Consider the following 19,036-nt stretch of genomic DNA (forward strand, 5'->3'; position numbering starts at 1 on the left):
AATGTGATTCAGAGGTTATGGCTCAAAGGTTTTCTCATCAGCAACTTGCTTGTGTGGGCACGTACAGCATGAGCTGTCTACTCCTTTTTATGTTCTAACTTTAAATTTGTATTTATTCTTAGAGAAAGAGAGAACACACCGTTTTTGGGAGGAGCCTGTTCTCTCATTCCACGGTGGGAATCTAATAAAGATCACTGTGATTATGATAATCCTGCCCACCGTGTGGTGAGGGCTGGGAAGGATTTCAAGTGAGAGTCTAAGCCAGAGAGACACAGAATACTGGCCACAGGCTGTGTTTCTCTAAACACATTGGTTCCTGCATCCTTGTGCTCTGGTCAGAGAAAGGACAAGGAAGATCTCAGCCTCGTCAAAGGTGAGAACAGTCTCAAGGGGGAGGAGCTCAGCTGAAATATAAAAGTCTTGGTTATAAGGGTCAAGGGCACGAGGTTGTGTGTCCAGCCACAAATTAGACATATACACCCCCTTCCTGCCAAGGCTCAGGTGCCATCTTGAAAGAGTGTGGGAAGACTGTTAAAAGCCAGAGGGTGAGGAAGACCAGAGGAAAGCTGTTGTCTGGACAGGCGAGGACAGCTGCACTCATAGACTCCAAGACGCCCCCAGAACAAGCCCGTCAGCACTCCAGCATGGGATCTGGAAGGGGTGCTCCAGAAGCTCTGTCACAATCTGATGAGCTACAGATAATTGATGGCTTCTGAGGTGGGGAGAGACAGGTTTTTTTTTTTTAAAGGGTGTAGCACCTGGCAGTTCAACCATGTTGATAGGCTCACACTTAGGAGTCTGTGGCTAACAAAATTTGTTCTCAGAGAGTTGTTTAAAATATAAGAGGCTATGATGTTGAGAGCAGATAGGGAAGCAGGAGCTAGATCCAGGAGGAATTGGGGGGAGTGGGGGTGAAAATGACCAAAATATATTCTGTGAAGTTCTTCAATAATGCATGGGAATATTATATTTTAAAAATAGCACAAGTTTGGGGAGGTAACAAAACATATGCCATAGTGTAGAGTGAAATTGTTTCGAAAACTTGCTCCTTTCTTGTGCTTGATTTTCATCTGGCACGCTTTCCTCTTATTTCCACCTTCAGTTCGTCTGTCTTTATATCCAAGGTGTTTGTTATGGACAGCACACAGCTACACTATTCTAACCCAGTCTGAAAAGTTTGATTTCTTACTTGGAGTTTTTGGTACATTTACATTTACTGTAATTACTGAGGTAAGGGAACACAAGCCTATCTTACTGTTTTTACCAAGCTGCTCCCATTGTTTCTTCATTCCTCCTTTAATTAATTAATTAATTAATTAAGTAGTTTTTAGATTGAATGTGCATTGAGGCTTTGCCTGAATGTGTGTCTGTGATCATGTGTGCTTGTCCCCTCAGAGGCCAGAAGCGGGTGTTGGATCCTCTAGAACTGGAGTTACAGACTGTTGTGAACTGCCGTATGGGTCCTGGGAAAAGGTGCTCTGAACCTCTGAGCCATCTGTTCAGCCCCGTTCCTCATTCCTCTTTTCTTGCTTTGCTTTATGTTAATGAAATGTTTTATCTGCCCCATTTGCTTTCATTTTTCAGGGCTGAGGATTGAACCATGTCCACAGGCATGACAGGCAGGTGTTCTACGGTTGAGTTATATCCCCAGTCTAGTGTTTCTGTTTTATGTTTAGATTTTCTAGTATTTTCCTAGAAATAATCAAAATGTATTCTTAAATTATATGTGTATTTTACATTAATATTCTTTCTACATCTCAGAGACTTACATCAGTATTACTTGGTGCTTCTTATTAATGTCATAGGTTTTTTGCTTACAGGTGTTACCTCATACCCATAAGACATTTCAATGCTGTGACTTTAATTGGTTAATGTTCATTTATTTTGACCTATGTATTGACATTAATTGAAGTGGCTGATTATGGCTTAATTCTTTTTCTTCTATTTGGAGTCATAAACTTAAAGAAAAATTGTTCTGCAAATAATTAGTGAACTCTCCCGAATTTGCTGTGGATATCGCTCTATATAAATAAAACACTGATGGCCAGTGACCAGACAGGAAGTATAGGTGGGACAAGGAGAGAGGAGAATTGGGGAAACAGGAAGAAGGAGGGGGAGACACTACAGCCACTGCTAGGACAAGCAACATGTAAAGACGTAAGCCACGAGCCACATGGCAAGGTATAGATTTATAGAAATGGGTTAATTTAAGATATAAGAACAGTTAGCAAGAAGCCTGCCACGGCCATACAGTTTATAAGTAATATAAGCGTCTGAGTGATTATTTTATACGTGGATTGTGGGGCTGTGGGGCTTGGTGGAACCTGGAGAGAAGCCCTCCAGCAACACAAATTGTGTTTGAGCAAATGATTTATTTCCGTCAATGTAGAATCCTGGTATTGAACTTTAATAAAGTCACTCTGTCCCCTTACATCTTTCACAAGTTATGCAGAGATCTTATCATCCATTCTGATGAGTTTTTAAGCTATTTCACTGGTTGCTTTGAATACTTTTCTCTCCATTTTTATTTCTGCAAGTTGGTCTGGCTGTGTCTCAGTGATGTTCTTCTGTTATTGGCCTGTTTGGTGTTCATGGAGCTTCTTATACTGGAGCATTCCCAATTCTCAGTAGACTTGCAAAACGTTTGCAAAAATGCCTTTCAGCCATTATTTCCTGAGATGCCTCCTTTTCTCTTTTTCTCACTTCTCTGAGTAGGACGACAACGCTTGTGTTAGGCGCTAGCATCACGGTCCATGTTTCTCATGATGTTCAGGTTTTTCCATTCATTATTTGCCTTTATTGTTTCTACCAGGTGTTTTCTAATATCACATCTTTGAATTTACTTATTCTTTCTTCTTTTAAAAATTTTAATTTTTGGTAATTTTATATATGAGTGTTGTATTTATTTCATTTTACTAATTCTTTCTTTTAATCCTATATTCCACAGCTAAACTCACCAGACATGTTCTTAATTTGAGGTATTATATTTATAAGGTTTTCACTTAGCCATTTGCATTGTTTCCATTCTGTATCAGTTCCTTTGCTGCTGCTGCTGCTGCTGTGATAAGACACCATGAGGGAGGGTTTATTCAAATGTCCAGTTCCAAAGCTCTAAGAGTCCGTCACCATCATGGTGGGGGGCACGGCAACAAGCCTGCATGACCACTGGAACAGCAGGCTGAGAGTTCACGTTTTCAACCACAAGCAGGAAGCAGAGAGCCAGTACAGAACCCTCTAAAGACATACAAAGCCTGCCCCAATGTCATAATTATTGCAACAAGGGCACACCTAATGAGTTTTTCCATACAGTACCACCAACTGGGGGTCAAGTACTCAAATTCCTGAGACTATGGGGGAGCATCGCATTCAAACCAACACAATTCTTTGTTGAGATAGCCACATGCCTGAAAACATTACTTATGGTTCTTCTGATTTTGGTCCATTCTTTCTCCCATTGTTTTGACCTTCTCTGGACAACCCAGCAACCCTGAAGCTGTACTTAGACTCTAGCTCCAGATTACCTGTCAACCGGCTTCTGTTATGTTAGCGTTTCATCACTGCTGTTGTGTCTTTGGGACTTTGTTACTGCTCAATAAATTTTCCTGGATGTGTTGTGGATGGATGTTTGTGTGCCCAGAAATGTCATACATTGATGCCATAATTCCCAATATGAGTGTATTTGGAAAGGGCAAATACTCTCCCAAATGAGCTACATTCCCAGGGTCAATATGATTTCTGATAAAAAGAATAAATCATATAACAAATGTGAAATATATCATTGTATCATTCAGGATTCTATATAGGAGCAGAATGAATATATGTATATATACATATATGCACATATATGCATATACATGTATATGTCTATATACATATGTGTGTATATTTATATATGCATGTAGACTTTTATCTGTATGTATATAGATTTTTAGAATGGCTTACAGGCTGTGGTCCAGCTAGTCCAAAAATTGCTATCAACAGAAGGTCCAAGAATACAATAGTTCATTCCATGAGGCTGGATGTCTCAGCTGGTCTTCAGTATATACCAGAATCCCAAAGAAGTAGTCTCTAATGCCAGTGGAAAAATGAACTTGCCAGCAAGAGCAAGCAGGCAAAGAGAGCAAGCTTCTTTCTTCTGCATCATTTATTTAGGCTTCCAGTAGAAGGTGTGGCCCAGAATAAAAGATCTTCCTACTGTAGGCAGATATTTCACTGGGGCCATCGGCTCCGCAATAATGATGCAGAGGCTTATTAATAATTGTGAAAGCTCTGCCGATAGCTTAGGCTTGTTTCTTATAGCTCTTATAACTGAAATTGACCCATTTCTATTATTTTACTTTCTGCCTTGTGGCTTTATTACCTCATCTCCATACTGCCCATTCTTTTGGCTCTGTGTCTCCTGGCGTCTCTGGCTTTTTCTTACCAGTGTCCTCTGCCCCCAAAATCCTGCCTAGATATTGGCCATTCAGCCCTTTATTAAAGCAATCAGAGTGACACATCTTCACAGTGTACAAAAAGATTTCTCCATAATATCCTACCTTAAAAGATCTGGATTAAAAGTGGGTCTCCCTATTTCACATGATTTAACTAAGGAAAAAAATCCCTTACAGCTGCACCCAGCTGCTTGGGTTTTAGTTAATTCCAGATGTAGTCACACTGACGACCAAGAATAGCCATCACAACTGTACAAGAAAAGATGATGGTGGGATCACTGGGAGCAAAAATAGCTAAGAAAATACGAACAAAAAGAGGCAGCCATTGTCAGAGAGATAGACAGAGGCTTGCTGTAGGGCCTTCTGGGAAGCACTTAATGAGTCATAGTAAAGAGCCAATAATAGAAAAACCATGATAATAGAGCTACTAAATGAATTTCTTCCTTTAAATATAGAACTGCATTTAAATGACTTTGAGAGTGAGAGCTGTAAGTGAAATGCAAATGATGTGCATCTTGGCAAGGAGTCAATAACACCCCAACAAAACCAGAGAGGAGGCTAGGGGAGGTGAGAGCACATGAGAAAGCTAGTCTCCCCCTCCTTCAAATCTGGAGAAACCACGTGACGCAGAAGAAAACTGATACCTGCACAGGCACCATGAAGTCAGAGCCACGTCACATGATAATTTTGACTACTCAGGAACTGTAAGGATGGGGAGGCTTGTAACACATCTCAGGTCCTCTTCTCTTTGCATTCATTTTAATTTATGGAAATGTCATTTTCAGTATGATGGTACTTAACAAATCTTCCAATAAAACCATGTCCTATGGTACCTGGCCTGATGGCAAGCATCACTACAGTGGCCATTTCTGGATACTATGGTCTTGGGGCCAAGTTTCTACTTCTTTAAATTTCTCCACATGCTTTGATTATTTATAATGAGTATAATTTCAGCTTGAATTGTACTGTGTGGTTTTCTTTTCTTTTCATCAGGTTAAAAACTTAACTTAAGTCTGGAAGCCAGGGAGTATGGATGACAAAGCCTGCCCCCAGGGGAGGGACTGCCCAGGAGGCAGCCATCATGGAACTGATCCACAAGGCAGGTGGAGTGGGCATTTTTGTGGCTTTTGATAAAAGATTCGTTTTATAGAACAGAGGACACGTGGTCAGTACAGTAGAGTAGATGCGGGGCTCCAGTGGAGCTAGCTCGTCCTTCCTGGTCCAGTGTGTCCAGAAATGCAGGTGTGACATTTACACATCCATGTCTGCTGCTGTTCTATTCGCGGTAACAAGGACAAGAACATGGAGCCAGCCTACATGCCCATTAACAGGAGAATGGATCTCGAAAATGCAAGTACACACACAATGGAATTTTAGTCATCTGTCAAGAAAAATGAAATTATGAAACTTGCAGGAAAGTGGATAGAATTGAAAGGATTCTGTTAAGGGAGCTGGTTCAGTCTCAGAAAGATGAAAACCATGTGCATCTCTCACATGTGGGTCCTTATGTTCATAGGAATTGTGAATAAGGGATAGGGAGGGGGTCTAGACTAGGGAGCTAGAGAGGAGATCCTGAAAAGGGAGCAGAGAGGTGTTGGAGGGACAAAAGGTCACCTGTGATGTGGATGTGGAAAGGGATTGGAGGGCACAAAGGAGGGAGCGAGAATGAGGAGGGGAAAGGAACAACAGGAATTTTGCTTGAAGTATGCCACCTGATTCTCTGTAGGCCAATACAGGTTTTTAAAAAGTCGCAGGGGTGCACACTAATGCAGCCCTGCATTGAGTGATGAGCTCTCTTTTATAAGGACTATCCAAGAGAATAGAAAGAAACAGCTTCTGGGACAAGATAATCAAGGATTGTTCACATGAAGCCCTGCTTGTGGGCCTGTGTCTTCTTCAATAATATCCATTGCATAGGAGTGGTAAAATACGAACTCAAACTTAAGTCATTGTAAAATTTTATATATATATATATATATGTGTGTGTGTGTGTGTGTGTGTGTGTAGATTTTGTGTTATATGTAAAGTATATATTTGTAGATACTGTCAATATGCATCATACATTCATAGACTTTTTATTAAATACTGTTCTACAAAACATTATGAGAAAAGAAGGCAGATTGAAATTTGATCATATTAATGCTACAAAATAGCACAAAATTTGAATTTTATAGAATTCTATACTACCTACATAATTATCTTCTCACTGTAGGCTTTAAGGTAGTCTGTATTCTGAGATGCTGAAATCTCTGTCTCAAATATGGGATCCATTCCTTCAATCCCACACTAGTTAGTTCATCCTAAATCAGGATACAAGCAATTTAGATGTATCTTGTCTCAAGTGGTCTTCTAAGTTGCATTCATTTGATCATTGTGTGGCAGGCCCTACAACAGAGGAAGAGCGCGCGCGCGCGCGCGCACACACACACACACACACACACACACACACACACACACACACACAGTATATTCCCCACTTCTCTGGCCTCTGGAATTTCGAGGTTTAGCAAAAAACTGAGAAATGATGCTGGCGGGGTGATGTGAGATGTGGAAGAGAGTGTCTGCTGTGAGGGTCCAGGGGATGCTGGGGTGCCCGGGAATTTCGTGGTGGATGAGGTGTGTTAAGCTTTCTCAACGAGTTATCAAGACAGCCAACTGAAGGAGACACATCCCATGACTGTCACAGGTCCAACCTTCTTTATCCAGGCTGACCGGCAAGTCCTGCTTCCATAGTGACCTCCGGTCCATCGGGCTTGGCCTCCTCCTGTGGCCTTGATTTCTGTAAGCCACCAGATACCCTAGTAAGAAAGCCCAGATTTGCAATGAGGAGAGAGACCCGCACAGACATTTCCTGTTGCTTTGTTCGCGCATATCACTGTCTTTGGGAATCTTTTAACCTCTCTGGAGTTCCCCTTCCCCTGTCAAAGACTGCAATTACAATGGCCTTGCTTACCTCAAGGGAGGTGAATATCAAAGGAGATGAAGGATGTAAGCAAGCTTTGCATAGCTTAGCATAGCATGAATATTAATTATCTTTGTTGGGGTTTGAACACAGTTGGGTAGGACAGGACTCCAAGGCAAATCTTATAAATGCTGGTCTTGCCGAGAGAGCTGAGCGCGCTGGGGATTTTTACCATATATACAAACATGAATTGCAGTTGAATTTGGTGTTTATATCTTTCGAAGTATATTTGTTTCTGATCCGGTCCGGATTTTCTCCCAGTCATTTACTAGCCTTGAACCAGCCTGTTCGCCCCCCCCCCCGGCCGCCGCCCCCATCCTCTGCTTCCTCTTGTCTATCATGAGAATAACTGAACACACTCCCAAAGCGTATTGACAAGATCCTTTGAAGCAAGGCGTAGAGAACACTGCGTAAGTGATGCTTTTTAATCAAGAAAGAACTTAGCTGGAGCCTGCAGGCCTGGCGCTGAGCTAGGTTGGGTTGTGGGGCGCTCGGCTAGCAGGCTGGTCCAGCAGGGGACGCCCGAGCGCCTCACTGCAGCATCCCGGCGGCGGAGCGCAGCGGCCGGCAGGAACTCGCGTCCTGCCGCAGTCTCTCGGCAGCTAGTCTGTGCGAGCGCAACGGAGGAGACCCCCGCCCGGGCACCACACTTGCAGCCGCGGTAACTCCCACCCGCGATCGCCGCCCTCCGGCTCTCAAACGCCTCCCGCAGCCTGCGTGGGTCCGCGTGAGAGGGCTTCTCGGTCTCCGGGGCCGGATTGCGAACTTGGAGAGGACCGCGGCTCTCTCCCCGGCCTGGAGAGTGAACAGGTGAGTGACACACACGTGTCCAGGAGGCTCCCTGCGGACAGAGTGCTAGTCCCCGAGAGCTCAGTCCCTGGGTTCGTCCTCCAGGTTGCGGGGTCCCTCGCCAAAGGCGACTTTGGGGTTCTCTGAGAGGGATGTGAACGCCAGCACCAGGCTTGACAGCGCGTCCTGAGCTAAGGGCGTCCTTCTGATGTAGGGGACATCTGCTCCTTGCTGTGGAGCCTGAAATCTGCAAGATCTGAAGTCCACTGTGGGCTTGCTTCTTGCTGCAAACCTGTTGATTTCAGGTTAACGAGATAGCCCCGGGGGCTTGCACAGTTACAGCCTCTTTGCTGTGGGTGTTGCGTTGTGATAAGATGAAGGAAAATTCCTAGCAGAGAAACTGAGAAATCTTGATTTCAGGAGAGGTCTGGCCCAGAGGGAAGCAAGCTCACTTCCACCATCCGACTGGGCTCCTAGCTGCCCTGGGCAGCTGCACTTTGTTTTGTTGTTGTTGTTTTTTAGGAAGCCATAAAAACACTAAAATGTAGTTATAAAGATGCCCCCACCCCCCTCAGAGGAAGTGGAAAACACTGACCTTGATAAGCACGGTCTGGGAAATGATTTATTGGGAGCAAAACCTTTTGATAAGTAAATAAACAGATGAATGAAGCCTTAGAAATACAAATGTCACAGGTAGCCACTTGGGTTTGTATATAGTTGTGTGGGGTGAGTTAATGAATGCATCAGTAGTATCAAATAAAAGAACGCTTTTCTTTCCTTTACCCTAATATTTGCTCTAATGACTTTATGCATAGAAAAATGCTCCGTCTTTCATATCCTAAAAATGTAGGTGTGACTTTATGATTGGGAATAATAGGAAGTTGAAAGTCATTTGTTTGTTTGTTTGTTTGTTTTGCCCCCACTGAAGCCCTCTGCTCTGAGAGTGAACTTCTGGCCATGGTAGGAATAGTTCCATGTGTTAGAACCAATGAGTTTTCTCAGATCTGAAGGCTAGAAGGTCTCCAGTTCCTAATTCAACAGGAACTTGCCTGTACGTTACTATGACAACAGTTGACACGTTGATGGTTTCTGTCAATTTTTCATGTGGAAATAAAATGTGAAGGCATCTCTAGGGGTCAGTTTTGCATCTTCCCTTTGATTTGTCTAAACAGAGCATGAGGCTGACAGTAGCCAGCTGGATCTTTATTATGTTACAAAGGGGGGGGATTAACCCACATAATTTCTCTTTCCATGTGCTTCACAGGCGTTGCTGAAATATTTGAGTTGGTTTTAAAAAATACATTTAATGGTTACTTTTATGAAGCATTAAGAGTATAACCACATTTTAGGTATATAGGAATGACACTTTTGTATGAAATAGCAAATCATTTGTGAATGCTCCTGATGTAAACATGTTCTATGTTTCAAAGAAATACAAGTCAGCAGCTATTTGTAAGTTAAAATATAGCTAACAAATTTAATATGTAAACCTTAAATATAAGGCCTTTTCTTAGTGGACACGTATAAAATGACAGATAAGGAATTTGCTTTGTTTTGGCACACTCTCTGCTTAGGTGGCCCGAAATAGCCTGAAACTCATGATGTAGCCAAACCTGGTCTTGGATTCAAGATCCTTCCACTCCAGCCTCCCAAATGCTGGGGTTACAGGTCAGCCAGAAGGATGGGGTCATCATAGAACCCTCACCCAGTGACTGAAGGAAGCAGATGCAGAAATCCATGGCCGGGTCCTAGACAGAGCTCCAGGAGTCCAATCCATGAGAGAGAGAGAGAGGGATTCTATGAGCAAGAGATATTGAGAAAAAGTACAGAGACAACTAGCCAAACTAGTGGAAACATGAACTGTGAACCAACAGCTGAGGAGCCCCCATGGTACTGGACTAGACCCTCTGGATAAGAGAGACAGTTGTTTAGTTTGAACTGTTTGGGGGGACCCCAGGCAGTGGGACCGGGACCTGTCCCTAGTGCCTGAGCTGGCTTTTTGGAGCCTAGTGCCTATGGTGAGACACTTTGTGCAGCCTTGGTGCAGGGAGGAGGGGCTTGGACCAGCCTCAACTGAATCTACCAGGCTCTGCTGACTTCCCATGGGAGACCTTGCCTTGGAGGAGGTGGGAATGGGGGCTGGGGTGGGGGGATGCTGGGGGACGGGAGGAGGGGGAATCTGTGGTTAGTATGTAAAATGAATAGAAAATCTCTTAATTAAAAAAAAAAAGAGTAAGAACAACAACAAAAAAGGATGGGGTCAGATCTGGAAGATCTCCGAGGATCACTGCAAAGTTCTGGTTCTCGTTTCCTGTTTGAAGCTGGAAGGAAAGTCTGGAAGAAGCACCCACCTCTTCTTCCCTCAGAAGCACCCACGCTTTAGCGATGTGCTCATCAAAATGTGTTAGGTCCACATTAATGGCTCAAACACATAAAAAGAGGGATAAGAGGGAACTAGGAACTAACTCCTCTTTGTGGGATATGTGTTCAGAGGGAGTTCTGTTTCCTCTTTCCCTTTCTTAGGCTGTTTTTTAAAATCTGCATTTTCCAAAGTACTGGACTGGACAAGATCAGTTAAATTATTTAGGAAACAGATTGTGAGATGGTGGTTGAGCAAGGTTCTGTAGCCCAGGCTGGCCTCAAGCTGGCTATGCGGCTGAGAGTGACCTCGAACTTCTGAACCTCTTCCTAAACTCTGGGATTAAAGGTGTGCACCCCCATGCCTAGCACAAACATGACTTTACAAACTAGACCAGTGAATGAGTTCTGAACACCAGTGCCACCGAGTTTAACATATATAAAAGTGAGGTTTTGAGTTTGTGGCTGAAGCATGGGTGGAAAAGTTCAGACAGTGGGAGTCCTTAGCCTGTGGGAAAGGTGCAAGGCTTCCCATGATTAGCTGTGCTAGGGCCACCACAGCGAACACATAGGGAACTTGTGTCATGACAGTTTGTCAGGTTGTACGGCAAGTTGTGAAGAAGGGAACTCCATGTTTTTAGAGTCATTAAAACAGCAAGTGCCCGGGGACAACTGTGCATTTGGTCATAGGGAGAGGGAAACGTCAAGAACTTAGGCAAGTTTTTTCGTTTGTCCCCCAAAGAATGTGTGAACAGCTGGCCCTCGCGTTCCTAGAAAGTGGAAGCTTAGGATGGGGAGAGTCCTGAGGGCCGTCAGGCTGCACAGCCAGCTCTGAGGGAAAGAAATGCCTTGTTTTTATGGAGAAGAACCAGGACAGCACAGGCAGAATTGACAAGGAGACATGTCAGAGCCCAATGCAGTAGGTAAGGAAGTTCTAATTGGAAAAAACTGACACTACTTACAAAGGAAATAAACGGATCGCGAACACCTGGAATTGACCAATCGGACACAGAACGGTGAGTTGACAGAGGAAAATCTTTGGGCAATAACTGGGAGATTCCCTTGACTGGTCTAGCCAAGGCCTTTCCCAAGTTTATACTTCCTCAGTATTAAGAACCCAGATGTTGAGCTGACGGTCTAACTTGTGATAGAGATGCTTGCTTACCGTCATGAATGAGGCTTTAGATTCAATTCCCAGCACAGCATAAAATTTAGTTCACAAGAACCCCAGACGTCATGACTAAGTGGCAGCCTATATACAATGAGCAAAGGTACACAATGCCATGCTAGTGTTAGGACAGTGTGATAAACCAACTTGCCTGAGGTCATCTTTAAAGAGGACTCTGAATGTGAAGCACATTTCACGCCTTTTGTGTACTAGAGTATCACACCCAGCAAAACATAGAAGAATTATTTGGATATTATGTATTTATTGGCTTTTGAACTATGTGTATCTGTTACATAATTTACCTGGTTGATGTAGTGTGAACTGCGATTTAACCTGAAAATAGAAAATTGAATTGTGTGGCGATGAAGTTGACTGAGACGAATGTATATTGTTCATTAAAGAGATCCCAAAGTGCCTCTCCCATCATGTGTATACTGGCTGGTTTCGTGTCAACTTGACACAAGCTAGAGTCATCAGAGAGGAAGGAGCCTCAGCTGAGGAAATGCCTCCATGAGATCCCACTGTAAGGCATTTTCTCAATTAGTGATCCATGGGGGAGGGCCCAGCCCATGGTAGGTGGTGCCATCCCTGGGCTGGTGGTCCTGGGTTCTATAAGAAAGCAGGCTGAGCAAGCCAGGGAAAGCAAACCAGTAAGCAGCACCCCTCCATCAGCTCATGCCTCCAGGTTCCTGCTCTGAGTTCCTGTCCTGATTTCCTTCAGTGGTGAACAGTTAAGAGGAAACATAAACTGAATAAACCCTTTCCTCCCCAGCTTGCTTTATGGTCCTGGTGTGTTGTTAATGCAATAGAAACCCTAAGACAATGTGTATTTATATGTTGAGGATTTATAAGCAGGTGATAAATGCATTTATTCACATAGCATTTGTTATCAATTATGCCAAGAAACAATCTATCCATAGAAAGCATAGACATGCTTTGAAAGAGTATACTATGTATACACATTTTTAAACCAAACAGTTCTAAATTATTTTTTTAAGATTTATTTTTATTTATGCAATGTGTGTTTGGAGGTGTGCACATGTGAGTGAAGTACCCACGGAGGCCTGAAGAGGACTTTGGATTCCCTGGAGTTACAGGCAGTTGTGAGGCACCCAATGAGGGGGCTGGGAACCAAACCCAGGTCTCCTGAAAGATCCGTATTTGCTCTTAAGCACTAACCTATCCCTCCAGCCCCAGTTCTAAATTCTTAAGTCCCAGCTGTACCTGCTGAGTGGTTTAGAGTGCCTTACTGGGGCTTCTCACAGGGCCGTGGTGAAAACCAAATCAGAAGATGCATAACTTGTGTGGTTTGATGGCCAGTGGTAACTGCCAGTGTGGTGGAATTCTGGAGATCACCTGGGAGGTAGACTTCTGAGCACACCTGTGGGAGCTTATCTTGATGACACTGAGATGGAAAGCCCCACCCACTGTGAGGTGAGCAGCAGTGGCAGCCCCGGTCCTTCATCCCTTAGTGTCTTCGGGTTGTAGGTGTGGTGTGACCAACGCTTCCCATTCCTACTGTCATGACTTCCTGCCTGCCATGATGGACTACACCTTGAACTAGGCACGACAATAAACCATTTCCCTGTAAGTTGCTTTTGCCACACTATTTTTTCACAGCCACAGGAACAGAAACTAAGACCGAGGGTGGCTGGTGTGTACTTGGCGGTCCACAGATGTGGATTCGTTTCTCACTTAGAATTCCAACTCTTTTCTTTTAAGGATTGTGGACCCTTTCGTAACTGACAATGACGCAGTGAGTCTAAAGGCTGCCACCGAAGCCATCTGCTTACATCCCGAGTCTGAACAGTAAATCCTGTCACCAGCAACCATGGCGAAGAGCGCGGAAGTCAAACTGGCCATATTTGGGAGAGCAGGTGTGGGCAAGTCAGGTGAGGTCCTTCTTATGGCGTTTATAAGATCTGTGAGTTTGTGACAGCTTTGGGGATGGGGCAGGTAAGCAGTCAGCATTTTTCATGTTCCGCCTGTTGTCCTTCCTCAGTATCTAGAAGTTTTATTTTTCACAGACAACTCATGAATTCTGCTTATTTATGACGAAGTAACATTGCTGATGACGTACAAGGACTAGGTAGATCATAAACAGCCTGCAAAGAAATCAAATTGTGGAAATTTCATAAAATGTCCCTTCTTTCCTGGAAATGGAAGATCTCAAGGGGTCAATTATATGTCTCATTTCTTTGTATATTCTCAACAAAACGGTCCAAGGTCAAGCAGATGTTGGGGCCCCAGTAAGTGCTTGTTGAAGGAATCTGTCTGTCAGTGCCAGGGCTGTTTTCTTCCCAGTGCGTGGGTCTCTAGCAGGAGAAGAACACTTGAGAAGTAGGAGTGCAAACTTCTAAGCAAGACGGCTCTGGCCAGGCCTCTGGGGTGAACTAAATTAGCAATTCTGATTAACATCAATAATGTACAGCCTCTTTCTTCCCCAGTGCTAAGGAGGCGAAAGTCAGGTCCTTGTCAGCACTAGGCCATCACTCCATCCCTGGGCAACAGCCCCAGCCCTAGGTTCCTTGCGACAGAGTCTCACGACAGTGACCCAAATCATCTCTTATTCCCTATGCTTTAAGTTAAAGGTGTGCTGAAGGAGATGTTCGCCAAATGCTAACACCCCGTGACTTTGCCAGTGGTGAGGGCTTGCTTGGTGTCTGATGGGAAGGAACCAAAGCCACACAGAGCTTTTGGCTGTCAGCAAGAACACAAACGCCCCTGGTGGGTGTGAGTGGGTAGACAGAAACCTGCCAGGAAATAAACCGGCTAATCCCCACACAGGTAATCTATATGCTTTTAAAGACACACACACACACACATGCAAGCACACACACGCCTTCTGTTCTGTGGCCTTCTGTCTGCTGTCCAGCAGTGGTCTGCTCTGCTGTAAGTCCTGTCTCTCTCTGTTGGGTTTTCTGGGCTCTGCCTCTGTGACCTTGCTTCTCCACCGCTGTTCCTGCCTCTGGCAGAATCCAAACAAGGAAAACTGTGGGCCAGGGCTGAAGATGCCCATGCTCCTCCCCCTTTAATCTCCTTCGGTTTCCCAATGGCGTGAGAACCTCCGTCTGTAGCTGGTAGAAAGATCTGGAGAATGAGGAAACTGCCCCAGGGAGTGTCTCTGGTGGCAGGAAAGGGATCTGTGGGATGGATAGAAAGGTGTGGGGGGGGTGGAGGGCGGGGCTGGGGAGAGGGCTGGTGGGAAGACTGTGTTGCTAACAGTTCCGCCCTCCCTCCCTCCCCCTCTTTTCCTTCCTTTCTTCTTTCTTTCTCTTCCTACCTCCAACAGGAGGAACCAGAGGAGTTCTTCCAAGCCTTTCTGCATGGTTCAGCAAGCTGAACACAGGGCTGGCAGGATGGCTGGGAGGGCAGGAGGGCTTGCTGCACAAGCATGAGGTGCCTGAGCTGAATCTCTGGCACTGTCGGAAAAAGCTGGGCGTGGCTAGTGCCATTCCCAGTCTTAGCTATAAGTGATGGAGCAGGATTGCCCGGGCTTGCTGACAGACAGCCTGCCTAGTACCCGGCTCTGTGAGCCTGTCTCAAGGAAGTTAGATAGTGGAACACCCAACGCCCTGCTGGAGCCTCTGCACATCCCCCACACCACGCATCCCAACACAGATGGCACACACACCACACCCCAAATAAATAAACATCTTCATTTTAGGACAGTAGAAATAATATAGACAGGAGATGCAGCCTCAGGGAAGAAGTGTCTGGTCTGTGAATGCCCATCCACGGCCCACCCTCGGCACCTCGATGTGAACCAGACCCTCCTACCCTGCTGAGCACTGCCTGAGCTGTGGACCTCCGAAGTGGTTTCCATTACTGTAGCACCTGTTCCCATCCCTCCCTCCTGACGGGTTTTCCTTAAGCCCACCTGTCTGTGTCCAGCCATCCTTGTCTCTTCTCAAATTCAATGAGTATGGGCACTGAGTTTCCTGTCTGTTTGGGTCCTTCGTTCTTTACACATGTTGACCTGCCCCTGGAGCTATTCAGCAGAAACTGCCTCTGCTGAGGTCACAATCCATCAATTCCCGAGAAAGTGAGACAACAAACCTGTCATCCTGTGATCCTCTTAGGATTCTTTTATCTATCGGCTCCACACAACCCCTCTTCCCCCAAGGTTCCTTCCCAATGGGTCGGGGCATTACCCTCCCTCCTGCTGTCCTGGGTAAGTCTTTTGGCTCTAACCAGTTGTGTTCTGCCTGCCTCTGTCTTCTGAGAGTCTGTGTGATAACTAAGACCCCCCAGGTTGTTCCCACTTCCTGTGGGTGATTCTCTACATCCAGGGCAAAGATGTACCCACTCTAGATGAGCAACTTTGGATGACCTGAGCTTTTTATTGTTCATATTAAAAGCAGAGGCTGAGACTGCTCATGTCGGTCCTTACCAAGTCTGTGTCTTGATGGTGAATAAATAAGTCATCTTGGATCCATTTCTCCATCTTCCCTGCAGATGTTCCTCCCACTGTTCACACATAATGTTATAGTGTGTACGAGAGAGAGAGAGAGAGAGAGAGAGAGAGAGAGAGAGAGAGAGAGAGAGAGAGAGAAAGAGAGAGAGAGAGAGAGCGCACATTGCATTTGTGGAGGTCAGAGGGCTATTTGTGAGACATAGTTCTCTCCTAAAGGAGAGGTTGGAGAGGGGAGTTGAACTCAGGATGTCAAGCTTGGTGGCAAGTGCCTTTACCCACTGAGCCACCCTGCTGGCCCAGGTTCTACCACTTCTGTTTCTTCCCATTGCAGTGAAAAATGACAATAACAGACAACCTGTCTTTAACATAACTTGTTTGTCCTCTAGGCAGACTCTGTTTTCCTATTTCAACATTTGAATGCTTTCTTGAGACCTGAACCACACCCCTCGTTGAGAAGGCTTCACAGTCTCACAATCTCCTCACAGATGGAGGCCTGGGAGACAATTCTGAACTTTGCCACAGCTCAGTGGAAACAACCACAGACTGGTCTATCAGTTCTGAAAACACCATGTAGCAATACAGAGCTCATGTTTACTCTAGTTTCTTAAACTGTCCTACCTGGTTTCTGCCTGGTCAGGATATGACACAGCCACCCTTCGGCCCTAAAGCCTGCGTTTGTTTTATCAGTAATCTTTGCTTGCTCCCCCCACCCCTGTGTGCGCGCGCCCCCACGTGCCCGTGGGCCCATGTGGAGTTCGGACATCAACCTCATACATCTCCAATTGGTAGCTATCTTGTATTTTGAGACAGTTTCTCTTGTTGGCCAGGAGTTTGCCATTTGGCTAGGCCGGCTGGCCAGTGGGCCAGGATCTGCCTGTTCCTACCTCCCCAATGCTGGGATTATGCCACCAGGGCACTGCTCTGAGTCTGGAGCCCCGGGTCTTCCTTCCTTTGCATACCAGGACTGAATCAGCTGAGCCATTTCAGCCAACTTTAACTCTTTTAAGTCTGTAAGGAATCGTACACACTGGAGTGTACTGTAGTCGTGACTTATTCAGGTGCCTCCAGCACCTAACTGTGATCCTCCCTTGGGCCTACACAATCTGATCTTTCTCCAGGTCACTGGAGTACCTCCCAGGGAGCCAGCTTGAGATTCGGGAACATCTCTGATTTGACTTGGTCTGAACTGCTCACGGGGCTTCGGTCTCAGCCCCCCCCTCTGCTTTCTCACCCACTCACTGATGTATTGTGGGGTATGTAGACCACATTGTCCATGTACTATAAGACATGTATGTCAGTCTGAGTCTTGAGCTCTGGGAACTTGGCAGTGTGAGGCAAGTCACTCCCCAATTCTTTACGTTATGGGCGACACACAGCAGGGCCCATCTCAGTCATCAAGATTGAGTTACTGCATGCAAGTCTCTTAGTGCAGATCATGGCACGGAGCAGATGTGCGTATGTTTGCTCATATTATTAAGATGGTTCATATATGCTTTTGATTTCTAAATTCCCTGGTGAATAAATTAAATAAAAAAGAAACATGTATTCTACTGGGTATTTTGTTTTTTCATTGAAAATCAAAAGGCTTAAGTAAGGTAAAACTATACCCTTCCTCAGTAATAGCAACATATGATACACACATGTGCATACACACAGAGAGGGGTTGGGGGAAAACAGAGACAGAGAAAGATGAGAGAAACAGAGACAGAGACACTCAGAGAGAGAGAGAGAGATATCTTTTATGAGTCCAAAGCCTAGTTCATCAATTATAGCTTGGCCACTGATGGTTATAATGATACTTAATGACTTTATATTAAATAATGGGAAAATAATTAGAAATATATTAATTTCACTAATATATTGACATTCTTCCATTTGAAAGTACTTCCAGTATGTAGTAAAGGACTCTCTAATCCCAAGTGATAGTTATGTCTTCTGGGTTTAAAAAAAAAAAATGGACCGAACTTTCTAGTTGACAGGTTGACCATGGAAACACCAGCAAGGGCACAATTTAAAAATGTGCTACTTACTAGAGTAGACCAATATCATAAGTGAGGGGCGTGTGTATGATACACATGTGACAGCATGCACATGGCCTGGTGTAGGGCACAGACTCTATATCCGGTCTAATTTCACCTTGCAGGCTTGTCTTCACATGAGCTCAGAAAGCATGCTGAGCACAGGGCGGGTGTGACTCAGTGGAGGCTTTGGTTACCCAGCTTTCTAGTCTTCTGTCCCAGCAAGGTAAACATTTTCCTCCACTAGCCAATGGTAGACCATGAATAAACATGGCACTCACACCTCCCTCCTGAGTGTCTCAGTCTATATTTTGACAGGCTCCAAGTAATTAAAGCAAAAAGACCTGCCAAAGCCCAGAAAACACCAGACACACACTTCATTAAATGCTTCCTAGATTCACATTATTCAGATTGTAGCAAGTGTGGGAAGGGTTGATAGAAAAACAACTGAAAATTTAAATTTGGTTTCACAGTTGACACCCTCATTTCAGAACTGAAACACTCTGCACCATCACAAAATGTATTTCTTGAAAGGGCTAGTCTAGTTGATTGAGTAATGCATCCTCTAATTTAAAAGCCAACTGATGCACTCATCCGTGCAAGCTTAAATTTGTACACTCAGATTTCTGGGCTAGAAACTGGCTGCCAAATCAAAACAGCTTGTGATATTTCCATCCTTTGGCACAAGGGTACTTTTCTCCTTCTTGTTCTTGTCTACCACTTTTTACTTTAATCAAACAGCAACAATTTTTATTTTATTTTAGTTTTTTGATAAGGGTCTCATTATAGCCCAGGCTGGCTTCAAATTCATTATATAGCTGAGGATAACCTTGAACTCTTGAATCCTTCTGCCTCTACCTCTCATGTTCTGGAATGGAAAGTGTGTGCCAC

At 44.6% G+C, this 19,036-nt stretch overlaps 1 protein-coding gene across 2 annotated transcripts in view; it reads left to right on the plus strand.

Annotated features, from left to right (window-relative positions):
* The first annotated feature begins 244 nt into the window (after positions 1-244).
* Positions 245-19,036, plus strand: part of Rerg (RAS like estrogen regulated growth inhibitor) — a 118,508-nt gene continuing 99,716 nt past the window's right edge. Inside the window, exons 1-2 of one of the 2 annotated variants that reach the window (XM_037204045.1) lie at positions 245-373; positions 13,433-13,602. In XM_037204045.1, coding sequence (XP_037059940.1) covers positions 13,542-13,602 — 61 coding nt within the window. In that variant the 5' untranslated portion in view covers positions 245-373; positions 13,433-13,541. Of the gene's footprint in view, positions 374-7,754; positions 8,206-13,432; positions 13,603-19,036 lie in introns of those variants that run through there. The other variant, XM_028872178.2, reaches the window with a different exon arrangement.

This window comes from Peromyscus leucopus, chromosome 3 (assembly GCF_004664715.2).
Source record: "Peromyscus leucopus breed LL Stock chromosome 3, UCI_PerLeu_2.1, whole genome shotgun sequence".
In the NCBI taxonomy this organism is placed as follows: Eukaryota; Metazoa; Chordata; class Mammalia; order Rodentia; family Cricetidae; genus Peromyscus; species Peromyscus leucopus.